The 22,876-nt window shown below is 65.8% G+C and overlaps 2 protein-coding genes across 2 annotated transcripts in view; one reads left to right on the top strand and one right to left on the bottom strand.

Annotated features, from left to right (window-relative positions):
* The first annotated feature begins 6,347 nt into the window (after positions 1 to 6,347).
* On the top strand, positions 6,348 to 14,943 carry ASPNAT (aspartate N-acetyltransferase). Its single transcript, XM_027103932.1, has 3 exons — positions 6,348 to 6,804; positions 8,137 to 8,301; positions 10,359 to 14,943. Exons 1-3 carry the CDS (start codon positions 6,429 to 6,431, stop codon positions 10,724 to 10,726), a joined length of 909 nt encoding a protein of 302 aa, XP_026959733.1. The 5' UTR covers positions 6,348 to 6,428; the 3' UTR covers positions 10,727 to 14,943.
* A 1,898-nt stretch (positions 14,944 to 16,841) lies between these two features.
* Positions 16,842 to 22,876, bottom strand: part of POLN (DNA polymerase nu) — a 157,407-nt gene continuing 151,372 nt past the window's right edge. Inside the window, exons 22-24 of the mRNA XM_027103930.1 lie at positions 20,674 to 20,741; positions 18,209 to 18,270; positions 16,842 to 17,136 (exon numbers count right to left, since the gene is read on the bottom strand). Of these exons, the coding sequence (XP_026959731.1) occupies positions 16,957 to 17,136; positions 18,209 to 18,270; positions 20,674 to 20,741 (310 nt within the window). The 3' untranslated portion in view covers positions 16,842 to 16,956. The remainder of the gene's footprint in view (positions 17,137 to 18,208; positions 18,271 to 20,673; positions 20,742 to 22,876) is intronic.

The following is a 22,876-nucleotide window of genomic DNA, read 5'->3' as shown; positions in this document are numbered from 1 at the left end:
TGCCTGTGTCCTGTCTCCCTGCTCTGGCCACCAGAGCCCACCATCGCCGCCTCCTGGGGTCCCCAGTTGGGACTCTCTCTGGGCCTAGGTTTCTGCAGCTCTTCCGTGAGGGCTGAGGCCCTCGGGACACCTGTCCCACACCAGTGCCACAGTTGAGGGTATGCGTGTCCGGCCACACTTGTGAACCTGCACCCACGGGCACGGTGGCCACGGCGAGTTCGCCTTCCAAGGACCTCTTTCCTGCCTGCCTGCACTTATTTTGAGGCGGGGGGAGGGGGGCGGTGTAGAGGCGGCCTGGTCACTGGAGCAGCTGCCCCGGCGCCAACCCTCCCAAGGCTCTTCTGTACTGCAGTGAGGACGCCTGTGGTCAGGGTCTCCCTGGAGGTCCAGCCGGTGGATCCCACACGGCAAGGCCACTGTGATCAAGGAGCCTGAGGGTGTCGGGAGAGGGGTGATTGGGTGGCGGGGGAGGGCTCCTCTGGGAAGAGAGGGCTGGGCCCTCCCCCCAGCTTCCACCCTGCCTGCTGGGTCCCTCCTGCGCACCCCCGCCCGGCCCGTGGGCACCAGGAGCTCCTGGCTCAGACACGCATCCACACATGTGTGCTCACAGCACCGGGTGGGAGGCCTCCCTCCCTCCCTCCGTTCATTCTGGGAATGGTTTTTAAAGTAAAAATTAATACTTGTTTTTCAAAGTAACGCATGCACACTCTAAGAAACATCCAGGAACGCGGCAGGGCTGCGACTGGAAGTGACCACGATGGGACACTTGGCCTCTCAAGGGCTTTAGTTCCCTGGTTGTGGCCGCCTCGGTGCAACGTGCCCCACCCGCTTCTGCCGTCTCGGGTTGGTGGAGCCGGACACTCCTGGTCCACTGCCTAGAGGACGGCACCAGTCCCCAGCCCGGCCTGGCCTGGCCTGTCTTGGTGATCTACATGCAGGCATCTGTTCAGACCCTCTGCCCCAGGCCCTTCCCTGCCCAACGGGCTTCCCAACCCTTGACCTTGACCTCTTCTGTCCTCGGTTCTCTTCTGCGGGAACCGCCCGGCGTGCAGGGGCCGATCCAGGTGTCAGGATCACAGTGAACAAACCAGATTCCTGCCTTGGCCGTGGTGGGAGGCCGAGCTCTAGGTGTCTGGTGGCGAGGAAGCCTGTGAGCTTTACATCCGGCCAGAGAACGCCCGCGGTGGGGGCTGCTGAAGCCGTGGCAGGCCTAGGCCGGCCCTCGGGCCTGGCTGTGAGCAGGGTGCAGGGGCAGGGCTCAGGATCCACCTGTCCTGGGGCCCCAGGAAGGAGCGGAGGGTGGCAGAGGCAGGTGCCTTCCCATCAGGGCGCTGCCAGACGGTGCTCATGTCCCATTGGCTGGCCTCTGTCATGTGGCCACTCCTGGCTGCCCGGCGGGGCGGGATGCAGCCTGTGTTGCTGGCCTGCGGCCAGATTCACAGACACAGAGGACCAGCGAGCACTTCTCAGTATGAAAAGTACAAGTACTTCTAGTATAAGTACTTTTTAGCATACGCATGTCCCATGCAATATGGGACGTACTTAAATTAAAAATTATTGGTTTATCCAAAACTGAAGTTTAACTGGGCATCGTGTATTTTGTGGGCAGCCATGAACCCTTGCCCGGACTGGGGTTCCTGTTACCATAAATGATGGGGGCAGCCGAGGGTGGCCGTAGAAAGCGTCTTAGGGGAGATGCCCTCTGGGAGGGAGGAGGGGCACAGCCCAGGCGGACGGGTGTGGAACCACAGGCAGAAGGGCCGGGGACGCTGCTGTGTAGGGTCTGCCCAGCAGAGTCAGGCAGGAGGGCAGGGGGCAGCGTGAGGGACGGAGGCTCCCCGGAGCCCTGCGGGGTCTGGGCAAGCCCACGTCTGTTGGAACGGGACGTTTCTGGCTGCTGGTTGAAGATGGACTCTGGTCAGGGGCAGAATCAGGGCCCGTGGGGATGTGATGAAGCCATCAGCTGAAGAGGGCCCGGGGCTGGGCGGTGGCAGCGGGAACAGCAGTGAGAGGAGGAGCTGGGCTCCAGGTGTATCTGAAAGTAGAGCCAGTGGGAACCGCGGGTGTGTTTGTTTGAGAGAAAGGGATGAGGGGGTGAGGGGAAGAGGGATGGAGTTACCAGAGAGGTCCAGGAGGCTACCGGACAGACACACCTGGGAAGGGGGCTGGAGAGAGAGAAGGCTGGGCCCCAAGTGCTGGCCGAGAGCCCTGCGGTGAGTGTGGACAGAGGAGCGATGTGCTGAGCGGGCAGGGGGGTGGGAGACCCCCGAGGAGATGGGCTCTCATGAGACAGGAAGAGAACCGAGACTGGCCAGGGCTTAGGAAAGAAGTCAGCGTGTCTCACGCTCCCGATGTCAAGCAAGGCCCAAGCCTGGACCCCTGGGTCGGGCAGCCCTGGTCCTCGCCAGCCTTGCCAAGAGCAGGGTCGGTTGGGGGCGGGGAAGGCCTGAAGGGCGTTGTCACTAGAGAAGTAGACAGGAGAGTCAGCACAGGTGACTGGCAAAGCTTAGCCGTGCGTGTGGTCAGGGCCCACGCGTTCAGGTTCTGTCCTGGAGCTGCCATACTGCTTTCTGGCTGACTGGGTCAAGAGCATCTTCCATGCTGGGAACGCATTATCCTTGGGATGGCATTTGTTTTCCCTAGAGATTGTGTCTGCCTTATTGTTCCCCTCGTCTGCTTCTGACGTTCTCTGTCAGTCAAGTCGTTCCCGTTACGTCCCCTCCCTGGCCCGTGCCCTCCTGCCCCCAGCCAGCTGGGCATTCCCGCTGCCCACTGCCCACCTTGCACTCTTCTGGTTTGGAGCCACTGTTTCCTAGATTCCATGCCACCTTCTCCCTGTGGCATCCCTTCAGGTAGCTTCCTAGAAAACAGTGTGGTAAGTAACCTTTTCTGAGCTGGCCTGTCTGAAAGTACGGTATCTTCTGCTGGCACGTTCAGCTCATAGCCCCTGCCACCCCAGGGCCTTTGTACGTGCTGTCCCCTCTCCATGGGGTTCCCCACTTGGCCTCCACCACCCACCTCACTCTTTAGCCCCTTATCCCAACTCATTTTTCTTTGTCCCAAAGGGATGCTGGAGTGTTGATCTCTGTTACTGGTGTATTTCCTGCCCCACCCCACCCCCCGGCTTGTGAAGTGCCAGGAGAACTGAGCTTCGTTCTTCTCAGGGCCCCATAGAGGTAGGCGCTCACCCAACGTGTGTTGAAGGGAAGGATGGGGGGTGGGCCTTGGGCTCCTGGTGAGGAGGTGAGCGAGCGGCTTGGGTCCAGCGGCGGCAGCTGCCCGCAGCAGGTGGGTCTCGGGAGCCTCGCTTCCTTCCTGCCCTCAGGAGGCTCTCAGAACTGCAGGGCCACTCAAGGTGCCGCACAGGTTCTAAGCAGGAGTTTCTGTCCTTCGGTTGGGGAGATAGTGTTGATAATAACCTTTATTTTCTCGTTTCCTCCCCTTCGTGTTCTCTTGGAGGAGCTCCTGTTGGCTGCCTCTGACCTGGCCCTGGTTCCTTTTCCTTCCCACCCCCTGGCCCTCTGATCCACTCCCTCCTGCACTCCCACCGCCTCTGCCGTCCTTCCCAGTCCCTCCTCCCAGCCCCCGCTCGACCTTTCTGCCCGCGGGTCCCTTTCTTCATCCGGGGCTGTTTCGCTAAATGAACCGGCCAGTGCTGGGCGCCAGCTCCCCGCAGGAGCAGTGGAGGCCCAGGGCGCCCTCTCCACTCTGGCCCCTGGGATCCGGGGGCGGTGGTCTCGCTGCTGCGCCAAGGACCCCTGCCACCCGTCAGGGACCTGCAGGCTCTGGCAGTGGTATCAGGCCAGGGAATCTCGGGGTGGTCGGGGCAGCCGAAGCGAGAGGAGTGGGCGGAATTCGGCGGGGCGGGGGGGGGCACCCCGGCATTGGGAGGACAGACCAGACCCCTGACTTCGCCCCCCAGGTTTTCTGTAAAATGGGCTCCTGACGGCAGGACAGGGCGTGCTTCCCGGCGCTCCCACTCCGCCTGGGTCCCTGAGCACGCGATGCCGCGAGGGGCAGTCCCCTTCCTGGCCTCTAGGTGACTGCAGCCACCTCCCTGGGCCCCAAACTGAGGCTCATCGGCGGGGCTTGGGGCCACCCCATTGCCTGCACCTCTTCCCACTCAGGCCGCCCCCAACTCGCAGCCCCTTAAAGTCCAGGACCAAGACCTCCCAGAGCTCCCACGTGGCCCTCCCTGGGGCCCAGCCCTGGCCCTTCCAAGCTGAGTCCGGCCCCTGCCCCCCACCTGGTGCTGGCGCTCTCCAGGACCCTCTGGACCAGGGGCTGGACCACTGCCTCAAGGCCTTGGGGGCTCTCGGGGGCTTCTGGGGGCTGAAGCGTGAGGTCAGGCCACCTGGACGGGAGGGCGCCCCACAAGGTCAGGCTGAGTGGGACCCCGGGCCGCGCGGCTGTTGGGGGTGGAGGAGGGGCAGCCTCCCGCTCAGGGCTGGGGATTAGGTGGGGTGGGTAATAGCCGGCAGAGGCTGTGGCCCTGTAGGGACCGGGCCGCTCTGCTCTGAGGGACCCCTTCACACCTGGATTTAGGGTCAGGTTGCTGCCCAAGAGCTCCTGGACAGTGGGCCTGGCTCTCTTCCCTCCTGGCCCGCATCAGGGAGCATGACGAGTGTCCTTCTGATCCCTGGTCTGGCACTCGAGCCCAGCCTCGCCTTCTTGGAAGCCCCTTGACCCTCCAGGCCACCAGCTGCCATCACCGCCCCTCCCCCACCCCCTTCTGGGTGTTTCCTTCTTGGACCCCTTGCATGCTGTCCTCTCCGCTCGGACGTGCTTCCTGCCGTCCGGCTGGCCATCCTCAGGACGCCTCAGCGCCTAGTCCCGCTGTGTCCAGTCAGTGTCACTCGGCCCCCAGGCAGCACGTGCCCAGGCAGCACGTGGAGGGTTTCTGAATGGATGGATGAGTGCCTCTGAGCTTTTCCGTGATTCCCCTTGGAAGGTCACAATCCGGGCCCAGACAAATCCTGGCATCTCCGAAGCACAGCGTGGGGGTGACTTCCCAGCTTGGCTGGCCCTCCCCCTACGACTTAGCGCTCGGGTCCGGCTTGTGGCCCAGATCAGCTCCTGGGTCCGGGGTCCTCCCTCTTCTCACTCCGCCTGGGTCTCTCAGCGCGACGCCGCGAGGGGTAGTCCCTTTCCTGTCCTCTAGGTGACCACAGCTGCCTCGCTGGGCCCCAACGGGGGCTGAGGGTCCTCAGACCTGGACCCCTAAGCCTCATCTCCACCTGCGCGGGTATGAACTCAGCTCCAGGCTGCCCTGTGGGGTCACCTGCGGAGAACTGGGGCGACGCAGGAAAGGGGATTCTGAGATGCAAGGGGCTGGGTTCGTAAAGTGCAGGGGGCGGGCCTGGGACTACCTGTCCTCCCGCTTTCACCTTCCCCCTCGCCCCCGGCCCGCAGCTTCAGCGGGGCTCGCAGGGACCCGGAGCACGCGCCGAGAGCCCCCCCTGCACCTGCACCGAGATCGTGGGGCGCATGCGCGGACCGAGGAGGGCGGGGGCCGAGCCGGGATGGGTCCTGTGGGTCCCGCATCCCCGCGCCGGCGGTGGGGATCCGGTATCCGAGTGGGGCGTACTGCGCTGCGCTGGGACGCGCTGGGCTGCGGGCGACGTGGGCATCAGACCCCTCTCTGACCGCGTCCCCGTGCCTGCAGCCCGTGCGGCGCCGGGCGCAGGTTCCCAGGGGCGCCGGCCCGGGGAAGCGGGGGCGCCCCCTCCCCAGGACCCCGGCCAGGCGCCGCGTTCAGACAAAGGGGCGGGAGATGGAGATGGAGATGCTTCCGTGACAGCGCCCGGCGGCCGAGGAGGAGGAGGACGAGGGCTGCGGGCTCCGGTGGCGCGGCCCCAGGTCCGGGCGCTCACAGGCCCGCGCTGAGCGGCGGCGGCGCGGGGACGCAGGGGCCAGGCGGGAGGCGCCCAACCCGGAGCCCGCGGAGTGCCCGTTCCGGGCCCGGACCCCGGCCGCACGCTCGCTCGTTCGTCCCCGGCCACCTCGCGGGGCTCGGCCGCTCCGTCGCGCCCCGGGCCGCCCGCGCCGCCCCCTCCCGGCCGCCGCGCAGCGCCCAAGTGTGCCATCGGGCGGGCGCGGAGGCGGCGTCTGCTCCCACCCTCGAGATCACATGGTGACCCTCGGCAGCCAATGCAGTGGACGCTAGGACCCTGCGGGACCCCGGGCGCCGCGACTGCACCGGCGCCGCTGCATTATAAATACTTCTCCAAAATGCGGCGTAGCTCCCTGCGCGCGCCCCGGCCGCCCGCCGCCTCCGCCCCGCGCTCCTGAACAGCCGCCGCCGCCGCCGCCGCCGCCGCTGCCGCCGCCGCCGCGGGTCCGAGGGCGCCGCGCCCTTGCCCTGGGCCCGGGCTGAGCCCGCTCGCAGCCCGGCCCGCGTCCCTGCGCTGCGCCGCCCGGCCGGGTGCATGCATTGTGGGCCTCCCGACATGGTCTGCGAGACGAAGATCGTGGCCGCCGAGGACCATGAGGCGCTGCCGGGGGCCAAGAAGGACGCGCTGCTCGCCGCCGCCGGCGCCATGTGGCCCCCGCTGCCCGCCGCTCCTGGGCCGGCCGCCGCCCCCGCCGCGCCCCCGCCCGCGCCGGGCCCCCAGCCCCTCGGCGGCGCGGGGGGCGCGGAGCCTCCGGAGGGGCGCGGCGTGTACATCCGCGAGATCCGTGCGGCGGAGCAGGAGGCGGCGCGCCGCATCTTCTACGACGGCATCATGGAGCGCATCCCCAACACGGCCTTCCGCGGCCTGCGGCACCACCCGCGCACGCAGCTGCTCTACGCCCTGCTGGCCGGTCAGTGCGCGGGGACCCCGCGGGGAAGGCGGGGTCGGGGCCGCGGCCGGCCGGGCGCACCCCCGCCTGCCGCAGTCTGCGCCCGCCCGGCCCTCTGGGGACGCGCGCGGGACTTCCTCCGGCCCGCTCGCCCCCGCCTCGGGCCCGGGCCTCGTCCTGGGACGGAAGCGGACCCCCGCCCCCCGCCTCGTACGCGCGCGGACGCGCACCCGCGCGTTCTGCGGAGGCCCGGGGCGAGGTGGCCCCCCAGCGCTGGGGCCGGCCCGGGCTCGCGGCCAAGGCGCGCCGGGCTGGGGCGTGGGAACCAGTGCGGGCCGGGTACAGGGGCTGCGGGCGGGGAACTGGGGTCTCCACCTGCGTCCCCTTCCTGGTCATCCCGGTGGGGGCGGGGTGACGGCAGGTAGCGCCCGCTGCCGAGGCCCAGCGCCTGGCGCGTGTAACTATATATAATTCGCGGGGCGGGGGAGGCTGCCTCGGCGGCTCTGAGCGCTAATTTATGAGGGGAAGACAGCCGGCTCCCTGGGGTTCCGGGGGAGGGTGTGCGCCGAGGATGCAGAGCGAGGGGGCAGTGGGCCCTCACGGTGGGCGGCCCCGACAGGGGCCTTGGGGCTTTGCCCCTTGAGGCTCTGCCGCGGGCGGATGGTTCTCCCCATTTCAGAGGTGAGGAGCTTGAGGCTGCGGGGTGGGACTTTCCCAAGGTCACGCAGCAGAGGCACTTTCGCTGCAGGCACGTCTGCATCCTGGTAGCCTAGGCTGGAAGCAGTTTCCCCCTGGCCCCTGTCCTCGTAGCACCCAGAGGCTGGCCCAGGGAGGGCTCTTGGCTGGGGTCCTCCTGCTGGAAGGCGGGGCCCCCACTTCCCAAGGGTGGGACGGCCTGCAGATGCCTGGCCAGGCAGCTCTTTGGCCACCTCCCCCGCCCCGCCCCGTGTGGGCCAGGCTGTGGACAGAGCCCCTTCCCCAGCTAGCGGGCCGGGGCGATGGGCAGGGGCCACCCCTCAGTAGCCCTGTCCTGGGCTGTGCCCGCCAGCTATTGAGGGCAGCCTGCCCAGAGGCCACTGCGGTGCTCAGCGTATTAAGAAATCCTATGATGTCAGGTTATAAAGGTAACGTGTCCTATGGTGAGAAGTTTGATAATAGGGAAAAGTAGGAGGAGCAGCTGCGATGTTCTTTGCTCTTCCGGAGAAAACAGGCCTGGCGCATTTGGCATGGTCTCTCTCTGCGCATGCCCCTCACTGGCTTACTTACCAGGGGCTGGTGGGCCGCTGGTCTGCGGGGCTGTCCCCACGGGCTCTGCGCCACCGACCACTCACCGGGCGCCACCTCTCCCCGCAGCGCTCTGTTTCGCCCTGACCCGCTCGCTGCTGCTGACGTGCCTGGTGCCGGCAGGGCTGCTGGGCCTGCGTTATTACTACAGCCGGAAGGTGGTCCTCGCCTACCTGGACTGCGCGCTACACACAGACATGGCCGACATCGAGCAGTATTACATGAAGCCCCCTGGTGAGTCCCGGGGGTCTCTGGACTCCTCCTCCCCCCTCCCCCCTCCTGCCCTTCCTGCTGGCAGAGCTGCCCCCAGCGCAGCAACCTCGGGGCGGGCCTGGGGCAGGGGCTGGGCATAGGTCAGCCTGGGCTGGGGCACCCCCGTGACCCGAGGCTTCTGAGTGCCCAAGGGCTCTGGCCGCAGGCTGGCAGGCGCTGGGGTTGGCAGGACCAGGCCCTCTGCCCTGAGTATGGCCGGGCTTCCGAGGGCAGGGCTCTGAGTGGCCTGAGCTGGCCCTGGGCCATGGGGTCCTGGCCCCGCTGTTTGTGCTGCCCTGGTGCTTCATGGGGAGAAGGGGGTCTTTCTCACCTCTCTCCGGTCCCATTCGGCTGCCTTGTTGGATCCTGGGCCGGCCTGGAATGCTAGGGCCCTGTGTGGCAGAGGGCCATATGGTGGGGAGAGGGCAGAGAGCACGCTGGGGCAATGAGGACCCTAGGAGAACAGGGGTCCCACTTCTGGTCTCTGGGCCACTTAGTAAGCCCAGGGTCTCGCCCCGACCCTGGCCTTCTGTAGAGGGAGGGGCTGGGACCTGGTCTGCAGCCATTCTTTACTCTCCAGGCTGGCCTTGAGGCAGGGTGGGTCCTGGGAGGCAGGGTCCTGCTTTTCTCCATGCCTGGAGCTGGGGCATGAGGGCCTTCCAGGTGCAGGAAGGTCCCTGAGGAGAGGGACAGAGTGTGCCTGGTTGGTTAGGGTCTAGCAGCATCCTGGTGGGTGCCAGGGAAGAGCAGTGGGGACAAGAGAGGCGAGGCGTCCTGGAGCAGCGGTGACATGCTCTGGCCCGGCCAGCTCCTGCGCGCTGGTGGCTGGTCCTTTCCCCGCCCCGAGGCTGCCTGGCTGGCCTTGGGCACCTTTGGCTCTCCTTGACCCTTTCCCAAGCCCAAACAAAGCATCTTATCAGCCTCCATGGAGCTCTGGCTTCAGCCTGGCTCCCCCCAGGACGGGAGGGGACAGAAGCGTGAGACCCACCTGGCACCAAAGCCCAGGCCGCAGGAGCAGAAGAGGGGTTGGGGCCCAGCGTGGCCCTGCCCTCATTGGAGTGCAGTGTCCTTGGGTGTGAGATGGGGGGCTGGGCCCTGCTCGCCCCTCCTGAGATGTCTGGTGGGTGTGCAGGAAGATCCCGCAGGGGCAGAGAGGCTGGACAGCGGCTGGTGGGGCTGTGCTGGACTCGTGGGAGCTGCTCCCACAACGGGGGAACCAAGGCCTGGGGAGGCACGAGGCTCCCAGGACTGTGCTGACCTCTGACCTGGGCCCGGGCAGGTGGGGAGAGCCTGAAATCCCGGACAGTGGGCAGGTCAGCCAGTGGAGGGGGCGGTCAGCTCCTTCCTGAGCTCGGGCCACGTGCCCGGTCTCAGTCTTGGGGTCTGACGGTGAAGGAGACAGGAGACTGCCCGGCAGAGCTGACGGGCTGCTGGGGGCCGCGTTGGCAGATGTGGTAGTGGAGGACCTCCAGGCGTAGGGCGGTGAAGAGTTCTTCCGGGCGGGGGTCCGGGGAAGGAGCGTTAGCGGGGGAGGGTTTGGCCACTGCAGGAGGGAGGCTGGGGCGGGGGCCTGGGGGGTGGCTGGCGGGAGGACACGGCAGTGGAGGCTGGCGTGGCAGTGGAGGCTGGCGTGGCCGTGGGTAGGGCGTGTGCAGGCTGGGCTCCTCGGAACAGGCACTGCCCCCTGGCCTTGCCTCCTGTAGCCCCTGGGCCCTGGGCCCCCAGAGGAGATGGCTCTCCCCGTGGCCTGTGCCCTGCAGGCCCCTCCCCTCTGGTCTTCACTCCTCTGTCCCTGTTGCTCCCTCAACTCCCTGAGGTCTTCCCCCTCCTCCTCCTGCCCTGCGTGGGGCCGCGATTGGTCTGGGCCGGGGGTGGGGACGGCTGGCCTGAGCACAGGGCTGGCTGCCCAGCCTCAGGCCCAGGGTCAGGGAGGCTCCAGGGCTGCTGCGGGCAGCAGGCAGATTGGGCCTGGCTCCCTCTGCCGGGGTGGCTGTGTCATGCAGTAGCGCCAGTGGCCCTGACCGCCCCGTTCCCCGCAGGCTCCTGCTTCTGGGTGGCCGTGTTGGATGGCAACGTGGTGGGCATCGTGGCAGCGCGGGCCCACGCGGCGGACAACACGGTGGAGCTGCTACGCATGTCGGTGGACTCACGCTTCCGTGGCAAGGGCATCGCCAAGGCGCTGGGCCGTAAGGTGCTGGAGTTCGCCCTGGTGCACAACTACTCTGCGGTAGTGCTAGGCACGACAGCCGTCAAGGTGGCCGCCCACAAGCTCTACGAGTCGCTGGGCTTCAGGCACATGGGCTCAAGTGACCGCTACGTGATGCCTGGCATGACCCTCTCGCTGGCCGAGCGCCTCTTCTTCCAGGTCCGCTACCACCGCTACCGCCTGCAGCTGCGCGAGGAGTGACCGCCACCCACCTGCCCGCTGCCCCGCCCACCGCTCCGTCCGCCTGTGCCCTCCTGCCCGCCGCCCGGGCCGCTTTCAGACGCTCACCTTGGCGTTTGTGTTGGGTTTTTCCTTTTTCGGCACCACACGGTTCTTTGGCTGGTTCTTGGGGGGGTGCGGGGCCGTTGCTCATCCGTGACACTTGGGGAGGTGGGTTGTTCCCAGCCACGCCCCTTGCCCTCCCCAGTCTGCTGGGGCCGCATCCTGAAGAGTGACAGCGTGGACCACCGCGAGCCCACGCGGCTGCCCGGCCCTGGCGCGAGGGGCCCCTTCCAGCCCACCCCCGGGGTGGGGGCGGGCCCAGCCTTGCCCACCAAGCACAGAGCCTCTGTAGTGAGGCCCCCGCCCGGCAGACCCCTGGCCGCCAGCCAGGCGGTGGCTCAGCCGTCAGTCCCTAGCAGGTGTGGCCTGCTGCACCGGCCGGCCACTGCCCCACGGGGCGCCGAGCTGGCTGCGGGCCCGCTTTGCTCTGTGCATGCTGAGGCTGTGGCCTGGCTGCAGCATGCCGCATGCCCACAGCCTCCCGCCCCCTGCCCTGCCTGGACTGGACCCAGACTGGTGAGCGCCCCCAGCCCCAGCCCAGCCTCTTGGGAGGCCTGACTGTCCACCTTGCCCCTTGCTTCACCCAGTTCAGCTTTGCTTTGACATCGGATCACCTGTCTTTCCTTTTGGTACCTGCCCCTCCTCCGCCCAGGCTTTGCCGATGGGTGGCATTGCCCAGGTGTGGTTCCCATGGCAACATGTTGTACAGCCGTGGTCAGGGCCCTTCAGGAGAGCAGGGTAGGAGGCAGTCATGGGGTCATCTCTCCCCCAGTGCCAACTTGATCCCGGTGGCCTCCCCCAGACCTCCCTGAGGACCTCCTGCCTTGCGGCTGACGGGCTCTGTCCTGTGAATCTTACTGACCCAGGCTGCTGCCTGCACCACCGAGCCCGCAGCTTCTCCCAGCCTGAAGCCGACCTATTTTTTAATAAGTTATTTAGACAGAATAGCACTCTGCATGACTTTAATTCTTGGGACAAAACGGTAGTTTATACCTTCACACACACACACACACACACACACACACACACACACCTGTGTGGTCTAGAATGCACTATTTCTGGCCCAGTTGGGTGGGGGTGGGTGGCCGGGTGGGTGGAGGGTTTCAGTTTGGAATCTGGAGGGAGACCCTGACTTCACATAATTTCCCCCAAAGAGCATTCCTGCTTTGTGAGGAGGCTCCGGGCTACCCCTGTCGAGCTCTCGTGTTGCAGGACAGAGGGCAGGATGGGAGCAAGTTCCTGGCAGCCTCCCAGTGCAGGAGTTCACTGTGGGCTCTGGGAGACCTGTGCCTCCACCCTCTCCTTCTTGAGGTCTCAGGCAGCGGCCTTTGGGTGCGGGGGTGGCCCAGAGGGGGAGAGGAAGGCGGTGGTTGGCAGTGCCCGCACATCCAGCTGTAAGCCCGGACCTCGCCTGGTGGCAGGAGGGCAGAGATGCCCGCCAAGACCCCCTTATTTGGGGATTTGGGGGAGGGGAAGTGGCAGGCGTCCTGGGCCACTGAGCTGGGTCCCACGCGCGGGACCGTGGAGGGAGCATTCTTAAAGAGGCGCTTTGGAAGTAAGCAGATGGACGGAACAAGCCTAGTTTCCTGAGGGGCCTTTTGTGCTGTCAGCAACTGAGATACTTGCAGAACACTGTACAGACCCCGTGCTCCCCTGTACATTCCCCCTGGTGGCGCCCGGTCCCCGCTCGGGGGTGGGAATTTTGTAGACTGTACAGAAATCGGCACCTATTTTCTTGCAGCTCTCAGATTTTGTTAATCCGGATTATACAGACAGACGTAAAGTGTTTTAGCAAAACGGAAAACAAACAGTTGTGCCTTTTTCCTCTTTCTGTTTGCTTCGGTGTCGGCTTGGGGTGGCCTTAGTTGGCGTTGGGGCAAGTTGGGGCTGCAGCTGACCTGAGGCCTGGCCGGGTGGGAAGGGCAGGCGGGGGCCCGTGACGTCCGCGTGGTGGGTCGTGTCTTGTCAGGTGTCAGGCGGTGGCACTGGGACGCTGCCAGCTTCCTCTGATCCTGTGCCTTTGGGCCTCCCGTCCCTGGGGCGGGGCCCGTGGGTGGGGCCGCCGGAGCCCCCGGGCTGCCCACGTCTGCTGGCATCGACCGAAGTGCCTCTCTGGTGATGCTTCTGGCAGTGGTGTGGCCCCTCCCGTCCTGCTGGTGTCTGTCGATGCTGCGTCCTCCCCGCGCCCCAGTCGGTGGCCCGGAGGCTGGTGCGTGCTGGCTGGGCTCTTGACCTTTCCTTATGCCCTCTTGCTGCTGCCAGGAGAGATGCCAGGAGGGGTGTGGCAGAGTGGCCATGTGTCCAGAACTCTGCTGTCCAGCTGCTGCCTGGCCCCTGAGGTGGGCAGAGGCACCTATGTGCCCCAGGCTGGGTGCTTGCTGAGCCCAGGTCAGGACCCTTGCCCGGCCGGCGTGCGGCTCCCGGGCTCCTGGGGAGCACGGGGGGCAGGTCTCCCGTCCTCCCCCAGCCTGGGAGCTGACTGCTCCACAAACATGCACTGAGATGTGAATTTTATACCTTTGTAGAAATTCTGATGTTACTTCTTCTACCTCTGTGAAGCGTCCTCCTGGGGTCCTGCCCAGTGATGCGTCTGAGCAGCTTCTCTGCACTGGGCGGCCCTGGGCCCCCTCCCCTCCCTGCTGGCTCCTGGGCCTTCCCAGACTGGAAAGCCAGCCCTGGGCCCGGCACCCGTGCTCAGGGGTCGGGCTTCCAGGGCTTCTGTTGTCTGTGTCTGGAGCGGAAAGCGGGAGGCAGAGCGCTCAGGATGTCTGCGTTAGATGAGCCTGGAACACAGGCCCGATGGGCACGTCCAGGCAGTGGGATCCAGGGCAGCTGAAGGCTCCAGCACCTCTGGATGGCCCAGTGCCACCAGGGTCCTGGCGTGTGGCTGGCGGGCCATCCCAGGGGTAGCTCCCCCTGCCCAGATATGGGCTCTTCAGACAGCTGGCCCCCGACGGTGGGCAGCCAGGGTGGGTGGTGTGCGTGTGTTGAGGCCAGCCAGGTGGCCCGGCCCCAGGAAGGGCCGTGGCAGCGTCTCCCACCTGGTACCTCCATCGTGTCCGGCCTGGCCTGCCCCTGCTGCCCTTGGGTGGAGCGGGGGAGGGACGGGGGGCAGAAGGCTTGGGCTGGGAGGCCACACGGTCCTGGGGCGGCCCCCACCCTGCTCTGTGTGTCCTTTCTCAGGTGGCCCCTCTGGCATCGGGCAAGTGCTTGGGAGGCTCTCTGGGCCACAGGGCCTGGCTCTGGCCTCTGGGAGGCATGTTGACACTTGTGGGTGTGGGTCTTTGCCCGTCCTCAGGTACTGGGCACACCGCTGGGGCCGCCTTCCTGTCAGTGTCTGGGGGATGGCTGGACAGTGGCCCCAGGCCTTGGGAGCCTGCTGCCTTTCCCTGGCCATGTCCTCCGTGTTCCTGCTGCTCCTGTGTCTGTTTGAAGCCGCTTCTGTGAATCATTTTGGCCACAGGCTGTGTACCTGTGCTGGTGGCCCTCTGGCCGAGGCTTTTGGGTTCGAGTTCTGGGCTGGGTGTGGGGCAGATCCTGGTCTGTGTTTGCTCCATGGTGCCAAGGACAGGCTCTCAGTGACGGCGTGAGGTCCACCGACAAGTGGGCTGCCTGGGTCAGGGAGGGGAGCCCCAAGCTAACTGTTGTTGGATGTGTTTTTTAACAGCAATAATTAGCCGTTTTGGAGAAGGGGTGTGCCTGTGTGTGTGCATGTGTGCCTGTGGGTACGCGCACACGTGTGTGCCTCTGCGTGTGTGCGTGTGTGCGTGTGCAGGGAGGGAGCCTGGGGGCCGAGGGCCCGCTCTGGCTGGGAAGGGGCGGCCGGGAGGTGCTCGCGGTGCGGCCGGCCTGAGGCCTCGTTCATGCTCCTTCTCCGGACCCAGCGGACCTTGAACCTAGCGCTCCTTCCTCCCTGGCCAGGGGTGCCGGACGGCCTGTGTGAAGGGGGGTGACCAGGATGAGCTTTTGCCCAGCTCTCTGGCCGTGTGGGGAGGGTGGCAAGGGCAGTGACACTCAGCCAGACTGGCCGAGATCAGATTTGTTGGACCACGGCTGCCGTGGACGCGGTGCCCTTGGGCAGGCAGAGCCCAGAACGTGTCATGGTGGCTGGTTTCACTTACTGTGTTTACCGTTTGTGAGCCCAGGACTGAGGCGTCTGTCCTGACACCCCAGGATGTACCAAACAGCCCCCGAGAGGGCCCGGAGGGGCCGTGCACTGCGTCCAGAGGAGACAGGCTGCAGGGCTGGGGAGAGGGTCCCAGGCTTCCTGTGCGTGTGTGAGCGATGGGAGGGGCCGGGAGCAGTGTCCCTCCGCCTGCCCAGCCCCCAATGCTGCTGTTTTTCAATAAAACCGGAGTTGATGGAACCGGGCTCCATGCTTTCTTGAGGTGTCGTCTGCGCAACGCTGGGCCAGGAAGGGCTGCTTTCCTGGAGATGCTGGGCCCCTCCTCCTGGAGGCTGGAGCAGGTGCCTGGGTGACCTGTGGGCTGAGAGGCCCCCGTTTTTGTGTCAGCAGCCCCGGCCGGGCTCTCCTGCAGGCCTGGGGGTCTGCCCGTCTGTCTGACGCCTCCTTGGAGCAGGTCGGCTCTGAGGGATGCCATGAGGTGTGGGACCCCCAGTGTCTGTAAGGAAGGGAGGGTGATGGGATGGGGGTGTCAGGCTGGAGAGCAGGGCACGGGGGTGGGGCAGGGACGTTGGGGCTCAGGGTGGACATACACCCAGCCGTGTCCAAAGGCTCCTGCAGCCCACCCAGCATGGACGGCTCTCCACGGCAGGCCTTCCCCTGGCTGCGCTCTCCGCCCTGGCCCGGCTTCTGGGTGGGAGGGAACGTCCTCGCAGGGTCCATCCACCCCCCCAGCCCCGAGGGTGTCAGGCGTGTTCCCTTCTCGCGGGCCCGACTGGGACGCTCTGGGATGTGCCCACCCCACGTGGCTTCCCCCCACAAGGCACACGGCGGTCCGCGCTGGCCCAGAGATGTCAGCTCCCAAGGATGGTCGTTTGCTTGAGTGAGATGCTCCTTGTGAAGCCCGGCAGTGGTCTTGCTTCTGAGGTGACAGAGCATGAAGACAGGCTGCCACTCAGACATACGGATACGCAACAGAGGCAGTGGCGTGGCGGGCCCTGGCAGCTCTCCAGGTTCTTGAATGTTCTACCACATGGCGGTCAGGCCTGGCCACCTGGACGCTGCACAGCCCGTGAGACCAGTGACGAGGTCTTGAAGCCATGAGAAAAACGGGTCTGGGCATGATAAACTGTGACGATCCACGTCACTCAGAAAAGATGATGCCATGTCCCGTGGGCTCTAGTTGCCATTAAACAGGAGCAGAGTCCACAGCCGGTGGGGCGGGGGGGACCCGTGCCCACTCCTGGAGCTGCATCTGGGCCCTGTCAACATGCTCGCCCTGCCCTGGGTAGGCGCTGCACCCCACTTGGAGGGTGGCATGCAGAGCCTGGACCCAGACCAGGGTCTGGGAATGGGGCCCCGGGATGAGACAGGCGGCTGGGCAGTGGTGCAGGGCAGGGTTGGGGGGAGCCCAGCTGCAGTCCTGCTGGGACACCTGTCCCAGTGAGGTGACCTTCCCCTGCCTCAGTGTCCCCACCATGCCTGGGGGTGGCACCTCTGTCACAGGCTGCTGTGAGGCTCCAGGGGTACACGGGCCATGCCCTCCCTCGGCCCTGGGGGTCTGTGAGAACCAGCTCGCGTGGACACCTGGCCGGCGAGCACCTGTGCATGGGCCCCTCTGGCCCTCAGGAGGGCGGTCAGGCTGTGATCTCTGGCCAGTACGTCACTGCCCCGGCCCTGGAGGCCCTGGGAGCCAGGCTGCTGGCAGCTCCTGGGCACCTGCGAGGTGGTGAGCAGCTGTCAGCCTGGGGCAACCTAGGGCTGGGCCACTCCTGCCTGGGGTGCTTGCCCTGGCTGTGCCCAAGCGGCCGAGGGCTGCACACATGGTGTATCCCACCCAAGGGAAGAATTCACGCGGACAGGGCCGAGCACATTCACAAGAGGCGTTTACTCCGGGGGGTACCCAGCTGCCCCAGCTCCAGAGGGAAGGTGGCCCTAGCCGAGTACCGAGCGCTCGACTCTGACCTTGGGAAGGCCACACAGCGGGCTGGTGGAAACCAGTTCTCTTCCCCGCTGTTGCCTGGGGCTACAGACCAAATGAAGGCGAAATATGCGTGCACGGGGGTAGGCGCTCGGGGGCCAGCGGTGGCCGAGCGGTTGCTTGGAGACTCGGCGGGACGGTGGTGGGGTCACGGGCCGGGGCCTCCTGCAGTGGTGCCAGGTGTCCCCACGAGCGGCCGACACTCAGGTTCACCTTCAGGGGCACCTGCGGGTGGCAGCCAGAGGTGAGCGCCAGACCTTCCCAGCCACCGCCCAGACCCCCACGCGGGCAGCCACTTGCCCCAAGACACACAATTAGACACGGCCACAGCAGCTCAGCTATGGACAGACGCACACTCACGCACGCTCACACGCACACACGGCACCAGGTAAACGGGCTCACCGCACACCCACCCTGTCACGATGCCTCGACCTTGTGTGAACCCCCCTCACCAGCCAGGGCCCCTGTGCAGCAAGGAGCTCGTCGGGACTGGCCAGGCAGGGGGCTCTGGCATAGGGAGGTGTGTCCTGGGGCCACCTGGGGTCCCCCAGGGGGATCAGCTGATTTCAAGAGGTGCAGAGGAGTCTGGAGAGCCCTCCTAGGGACCTGATCCTGAGAGCACCCTTGACCACGGCTCAAGAGCTCCCTCTCGACAGGAGGGGGCCGCTCACAGCTGCAGCCCCCTGCCACTTGCAGGGCTACTAGTGGGGTGAGGTGGGGCTTCTTGGGCTCCTGGGGACCTCGGGTCCCCCACGTCTCCACCTGCCACAGGAGCAAACGCCAACCACTCCAGAACACGGGAGTTCCCGTCCTTGGCTGGGCCTGTGTGGGCGCTGCTTCATGCTGCCAAGCTGCCGCCCGCAGGGCGAGGTGAGGGGTGAAGTTAACGGTGGGATGGGTGCAGGGGCCCCAGGGGCACAGAGCATGGCTGCTTCCACGGCAGGGAGGAGGGAGCGACCATGGGACGAGGGGCAAGCCATCCTTCCCTGCAGCCTTTCCAGGGGCTCCAAGGTGCTTGTTGACCCTGTGCGGCCCATGTGCAAGACTTCAAGGACTCTCACCTCCTTGTTACTCCTCCACCTTCCCCACCACCCTGGGGGAGCTTGGACCCGAAGGTCTTCCTGGTGGGGACCTGGAGCCCCTCTGAGAGCCAACAGCCAGCAGTCTGGCTGGGACTGGCTTGGCACGTCCAGGTGCACCTGGGGCAGGTGGTGGTGGCCTGGGGGGAGGGCTGATGAATTCCTCCCTCACGCCCGGCCCTGCCCGGCCCCGCCCAGCTCCTGCCCCGCCCCCTCACCTGCAGCTGCAGCTCCACCGCCGGCACGTGCTGCAGGGCCTCCATGGTTCCCCTGACGAGGGCTGGGACAAAGGCAAGACAGAGGGGCAGCCCGAGCCTGCCTGGCAGAGCTGGCGCCAGGAGGACACCCGGGCCCCAGCCCTACCCCAGCCCCCAGAATCCCCGGTTCTGCCAAGTCCACAGTCATGGTCACCTGTACTGGTTGCTCTGGCAGCCACTGCGGCTCTCCCCGACTGGTCCCAACTCCCACTGGCACGTGCTTGAAGGCACCTTAACGGGCCCCAACAGTGGGTGCCGCGAGCAGGGCCCTCGGGTCCGAAGCGTCGCTGTAGCCCCGCCCACACGCTTGTCTGCAGCTGCGGGCCCCCTGTGCCAACCCCACCCCCCCGCCCCGGGTGGCCAGGCCAGGCAATCCCGCTGGCCCGAGCAGCCCGGGCAGGACGACCTGTGCCTCCGCCGAAACCCCTGTGAAGTTTCACGTGCCCGTGACGCTGCAAGGACAACTCCATGGCACTGGGGGCTGGGCCGGGAGCAGCCCGGCGGGAGGGGCTGGCTGGCTCAGTGTTCCTCAGGGTTTGCTCTAAGTTATCTGACATTTCAGTACAAAGATCGCCAAAGGAACGCCCAAGGAATGGGCAGAGGCTGCCTTGTCCTCTGTCCTCCGCGGCCCCAGGGGTCCCTGGCTGACTCGCGGGGGCACGGGGCCTGGGGTGTCTGGCGCAGGATCAGCTGCTGCCCGAAGGCCTCGCTACCCTCTCTGTGCTTGCAGAGGGACACTGGTGTGGCCGGGGAGTGGGGAGTCACTTGCTGTGGCTCCTGGGTCCGGCTGTGGGGAGGTGGGCGGGCAGCGTGGGCCCAGCCCACTCTAGGGGAGCACTGCAGAGGGCCCGGCCTCCCTGGGGAGCTGCAGGGTGTCCAGGTGCTTCTAATTGGAGGAGTCGGACCCTGACACCCCCTCACTGGGTGTGCAGACAACGCCAGGTCCTCCTGTGTATCCCCTCCTTTGTGCGACTGACTAAACGAGTGACCCCGAGTAACCACTGGGCAGAGGGGTGGTGGCAGTCGGGCAGAGCTGGCTCTCTCCCAGGCCTCTCCCTGAGGTGACCCGTGTCCCCGGCCTGCACCATATGGCCCATGAGGGCAGGGTCCCTGGGCTGGGGGCCCCAGAGCCCCATCCTGGGTCTGCCCTTTGGGCCGCCATCAGGTGTGTCCTGACCACCCAGCATTTCAGAGATGGCAGCCAGCCCCGGCCCACACCGGGTTCACCTGTCTCGTGGTCCGTGGATGGGTCGAGACCCCAGAGCTCTCCCAGCACAGCGCCAGGTGGTGCCTCTGAGTGCTGGCCTGTGGCTGAGGCCCCTGCATCCCTCAGGGAGCCGCAGGGAGCAGAGCCTCAATGCCTGCCTGAAACAGTTAGCAGTTGCCCCCAGGATGAACGGGAACTGGACTGTTCCTAAGACGGCTCCCTCCAGATGCAGAACTTTTTCTTTCCTTTTTAACCAGCAGCTGAGCACCCGCCAATCCCATCAAATGGTTTGTTTCAGGCCCATTATTTCCAAACAGATTTCAAATGATGATGTAGGATGGGCCCCCCTGTAGAATGAGGCCCTGTGTAGGATGGAGCCCCATGTAGGATGAAGCTCTTGTAGGATGGGGCCCGGTGTAGGCTGAAGCCCCGTGTAGGACGGGACCCTGTGTAGGATGGGGCCCTGCTATGGGTTGGTTTCCCAGCTGTAAGATGGAGGTGTGTGTAGGCTGGGGCGCTGAGGACAGTGGTCTCACCACTTTTTCAGGGCAGGTCTCTGCAGGTGGTGGCGGAGCTGGGGGAGGGCTTGGCCAGTTGTCACTTGGGAGCTGGCTGGGAGGCTGGTACCCAGCCCTAACGCCCAGACCTGTACTCGCCCCACCCTCGGCCACCTCCCTCACAGGCCCTGCAGGGCCTAGAAGGACCAGGGCCCTAGGGCTCCTGCTCTCACTAGAGAGGCCCCCATGCCCACTGCAGTGGTAGTTGTTTAGGGGAGGACTCCTGCCCAACCTGAGGACTGAGACGGGGACAGGTGGTCTCTAGCTTCAAAGAATCCCGGAGGGCTCACAGTGGGTGGTGCCTGTCGCGGGGTCAGGGTGGGACCCAGGCTTGGAGTCTGTGCTCCGCCTGTGGGCCTCAGCCACCCCGATGCTCCAGCATTAACCCTGCTGCCGGCCCCGCCGCCTGGCTCCCGCTGGCCTGGGGTCCCAGTGTCGCCCCCATCCTTCCGGGGCCCCTGGGGCTGATGCAGGGCCCCCAGTAGGGCACTTAGCGTTCCCCTGGCCAGGGAATGGCCGTCCAGACCTCTCGAGGGCCCCCAAACAAGGCTGGCCCTTCTGCAGGGGGCACACAGCAGGTGCAGGGAGGGGGCCTGTGAGCCCCCAGGGAGATACTGTAACTATTCGTGACATAGAAACAACCCTGGCTCCTCTGGGCTCACCTGCGAACTCAGGAATCTGTGAATCCTCCACTTCAAACAGCAGCTCGTCGTGAATCTGGGCAACCAACCTGCAAGACATGCGGTGGAGGGAGTCACCCCCGTGCGTGGGCCTTCCGTGCTCTGTCCCTGCCTGTGACAAGGGGCGCGTGGGGGGCATGTGCACGGGGGCGCGTGGGGCGCTGCCCGGAGCTGGCCAATCCGCCTAGGTTTCGGCACAAGGTGCCCGTGAGGATGTGGCTCGGTGGGGAGCGAGAGGACCCAGGCAGGGGCTGGTGGGCGGGGGTCACGGCACCGTCACCAGGACAGCCTGCAGGAGGAGAACACAGGTTAGAATGATGCATTGGAGGCAGAGGGCCCAGGATAAGAGGGTCCGGGCGACCCCCTGCCCCCCACAACCTGGGGAGCCTGACGAGGACACAGTGGGGCTGAGTATTTTGAGGAAGAAGAGCCCCCCTTGGACCATCGCGGGGGCAGGGGCTCTACTCGAGGCCATTCTGCAGGCACAAGACCCCAGCATGTCCCTGCTCCTGGGTCCTGGCCCACGGCCTGGGCACCTTGCTGCTGCCCTCCTGGCCACTCCCTGTCCCCGAGACACCACGCTCCCCGCCTGGGTCTGGGCCCAGGGCCGAGCTCCAGGGGAGGAGTCAGCTCTCACTCCCGCCCACTCCGCTGGACAAGTCCTTGCTCGATGACCCACTTCTCTGAGCCCCCTCAGGCACCCCCTTGAGGGGTGTCTGTCCCCACCTGCCTCTGGGTGAGGAAGGGGGGGTGTGGACGCTGCAGTGGAAGGAGGTGTGTAGGCAACAAAGGTGCTGCTGAGGGGCAGGGCTCCTGGGAGGACGCAGACTCAAGCGCCAGGGACTGGCAGGTGCGCATGTGTGCATGGGGTGGGGATGGAGGAGGGGGACACCCCAGGGATCGGCCCTGGAAGCTGTTCCTTGGCCGCACAGAACACGGTCTGCAAGGATCTGGCCAGCATGGGCCAGGCGTGCCCCGCGCTTAGAAGGTAGGATCTGGGGGCTTCCCTGGTGGCCCAGTGGTTAAGAATCTGCCTGCCAATGCGGTGGACACGGGTTCAAGCCCTGGTCCGGGAAGATCCCACATGCCGTGGAGCAACCAAGCCCGTGCGCCACAACTACTGAGCCCGCGAGCCACAACTACTGAAGCCCATGCAGCTAGAGCCCGTGCTCTGCAACAAGAGAAGCCACCGCAATGAGAAGCCCGCTGCACCGCAATGAAGAGTAGACCCCGCTCGCCACAGCTAGAGAAAGCCTGCATGCAGCAACGAAGACCCAACGCAGCCAACAATAAATAAGTAAAATAAATAAATTGATTAAAAAAAAGAAGGTAGGATCTGGGTTGGCTTCTGACACCTACTGGGGGCTGTGACCTCAGACCCGGTGCCAGCCCCTCCTTGGGGCGGACGAAGGAGGCTCGCCCTGTGCACTCAGGGAGGGGGGAGGCGTGGTGCAGGATGGTCTTGAGGGCCTGTAGCCCTCAGGGAGGGTAAGCATGTGGGGGGGTGGGGGGGCATGTGCTCTGCCCTCTGTGTGACCTGGTCTCTGCCTCTAGGACACTGCTTCCGAGGGAAGGGGCCATGTCCTGTCCTTGTCACCGTACAGCCTGTGCACACTTGTCACCGTACTGCCTGTCCACGGCAGGCAGAGGCAGCGCCTGGCAGAGCTGTGGGCCCAGGGGCACCAGGGAGCTGGGGCTGCACAGGGAGGGGAGGCGAGGCCCCCGGACAGGGGTCACCACAATGGTGAGTCCGGCCGGGCGCAGGGAGCAGTCTTCAAGCCCCGTGCAGAGACGGACTGTGCCGGCGCTTTCAGAAGCTGTGCAGGACTTTGCAACCGAGAAGCACAGAGCTCTACCCTGAACCACTCTCCCCTTTTCTCTGTTGCTGGGTCGGGGGGAGATGAGGCTGTGTTCCCAGCCACCTGCGATGGGTACCCCCCAGCTCCCAGGAAGGCTCTTGAAAGGGCTGACATGCAGGGGGGCGGGGGCAGGTACCCTTTCTAGCACCACTACTTTCTCCTTTTGCCTGCTATGCGTTGTGATTGCTGGGGTGGCCACCTCTATCCAGGCACCAAGAGGGAAACGGCCAGGGAGCCAGAGGGACTCCAGTCCTGCCGCCCTGAGCCTCTGAACCGAAGTCAGCAACTGGACCCCTCACGATGGGGGAAAGTCCACTTACGTCTGA

The sequence above is a fragment of the Aethalodelphis obliquidens genome, unplaced genomic scaffold (assembly GCF_003676395.1).
Source record: "Aethalodelphis obliquidens isolate GAN/ISIS:26980383/991018 unplaced genomic scaffold, ASM367639v1 scaffold6, whole genome shotgun sequence".
NCBI classification, from domain to species: domain Eukaryota; kingdom Metazoa; phylum Chordata; class Mammalia; order Artiodactyla; family Delphinidae; genus Aethalodelphis; species Aethalodelphis obliquidens.
The sequence above is the reverse complement of the archived record's forward strand: the minus strand, read 5'-3'. Positions and strand labels throughout refer to the sequence as shown.

What these genes read in the sequence shown, in the direction of transcription:
- ASPNAT (XM_027103932.1), top strand. Translation starts at nt 6,429, where the DNA reads ATGCATTGTGGGCCTCCCGACATGGTCTGCGAGACGAAGATCGTGGCC. An exon ending in GCTCTACGCCCTGCTGGCCG is followed by an intron (nt 6,805 to 8,136) that starts GTCAGTGCGCGG and finishes CTCTCCCCGCAG; the next exon opens with CGCTCTGTTTCGCCCTGACC. An exon ending in GTATTACATGAAGCCCCCTG is followed by an intron (nt 8,302 to 10,358) that starts GTGAGTCCCGGG and finishes CGTTCCCCGCAG; the next exon opens with GCTCCTGCTTCTGGGTGGCC.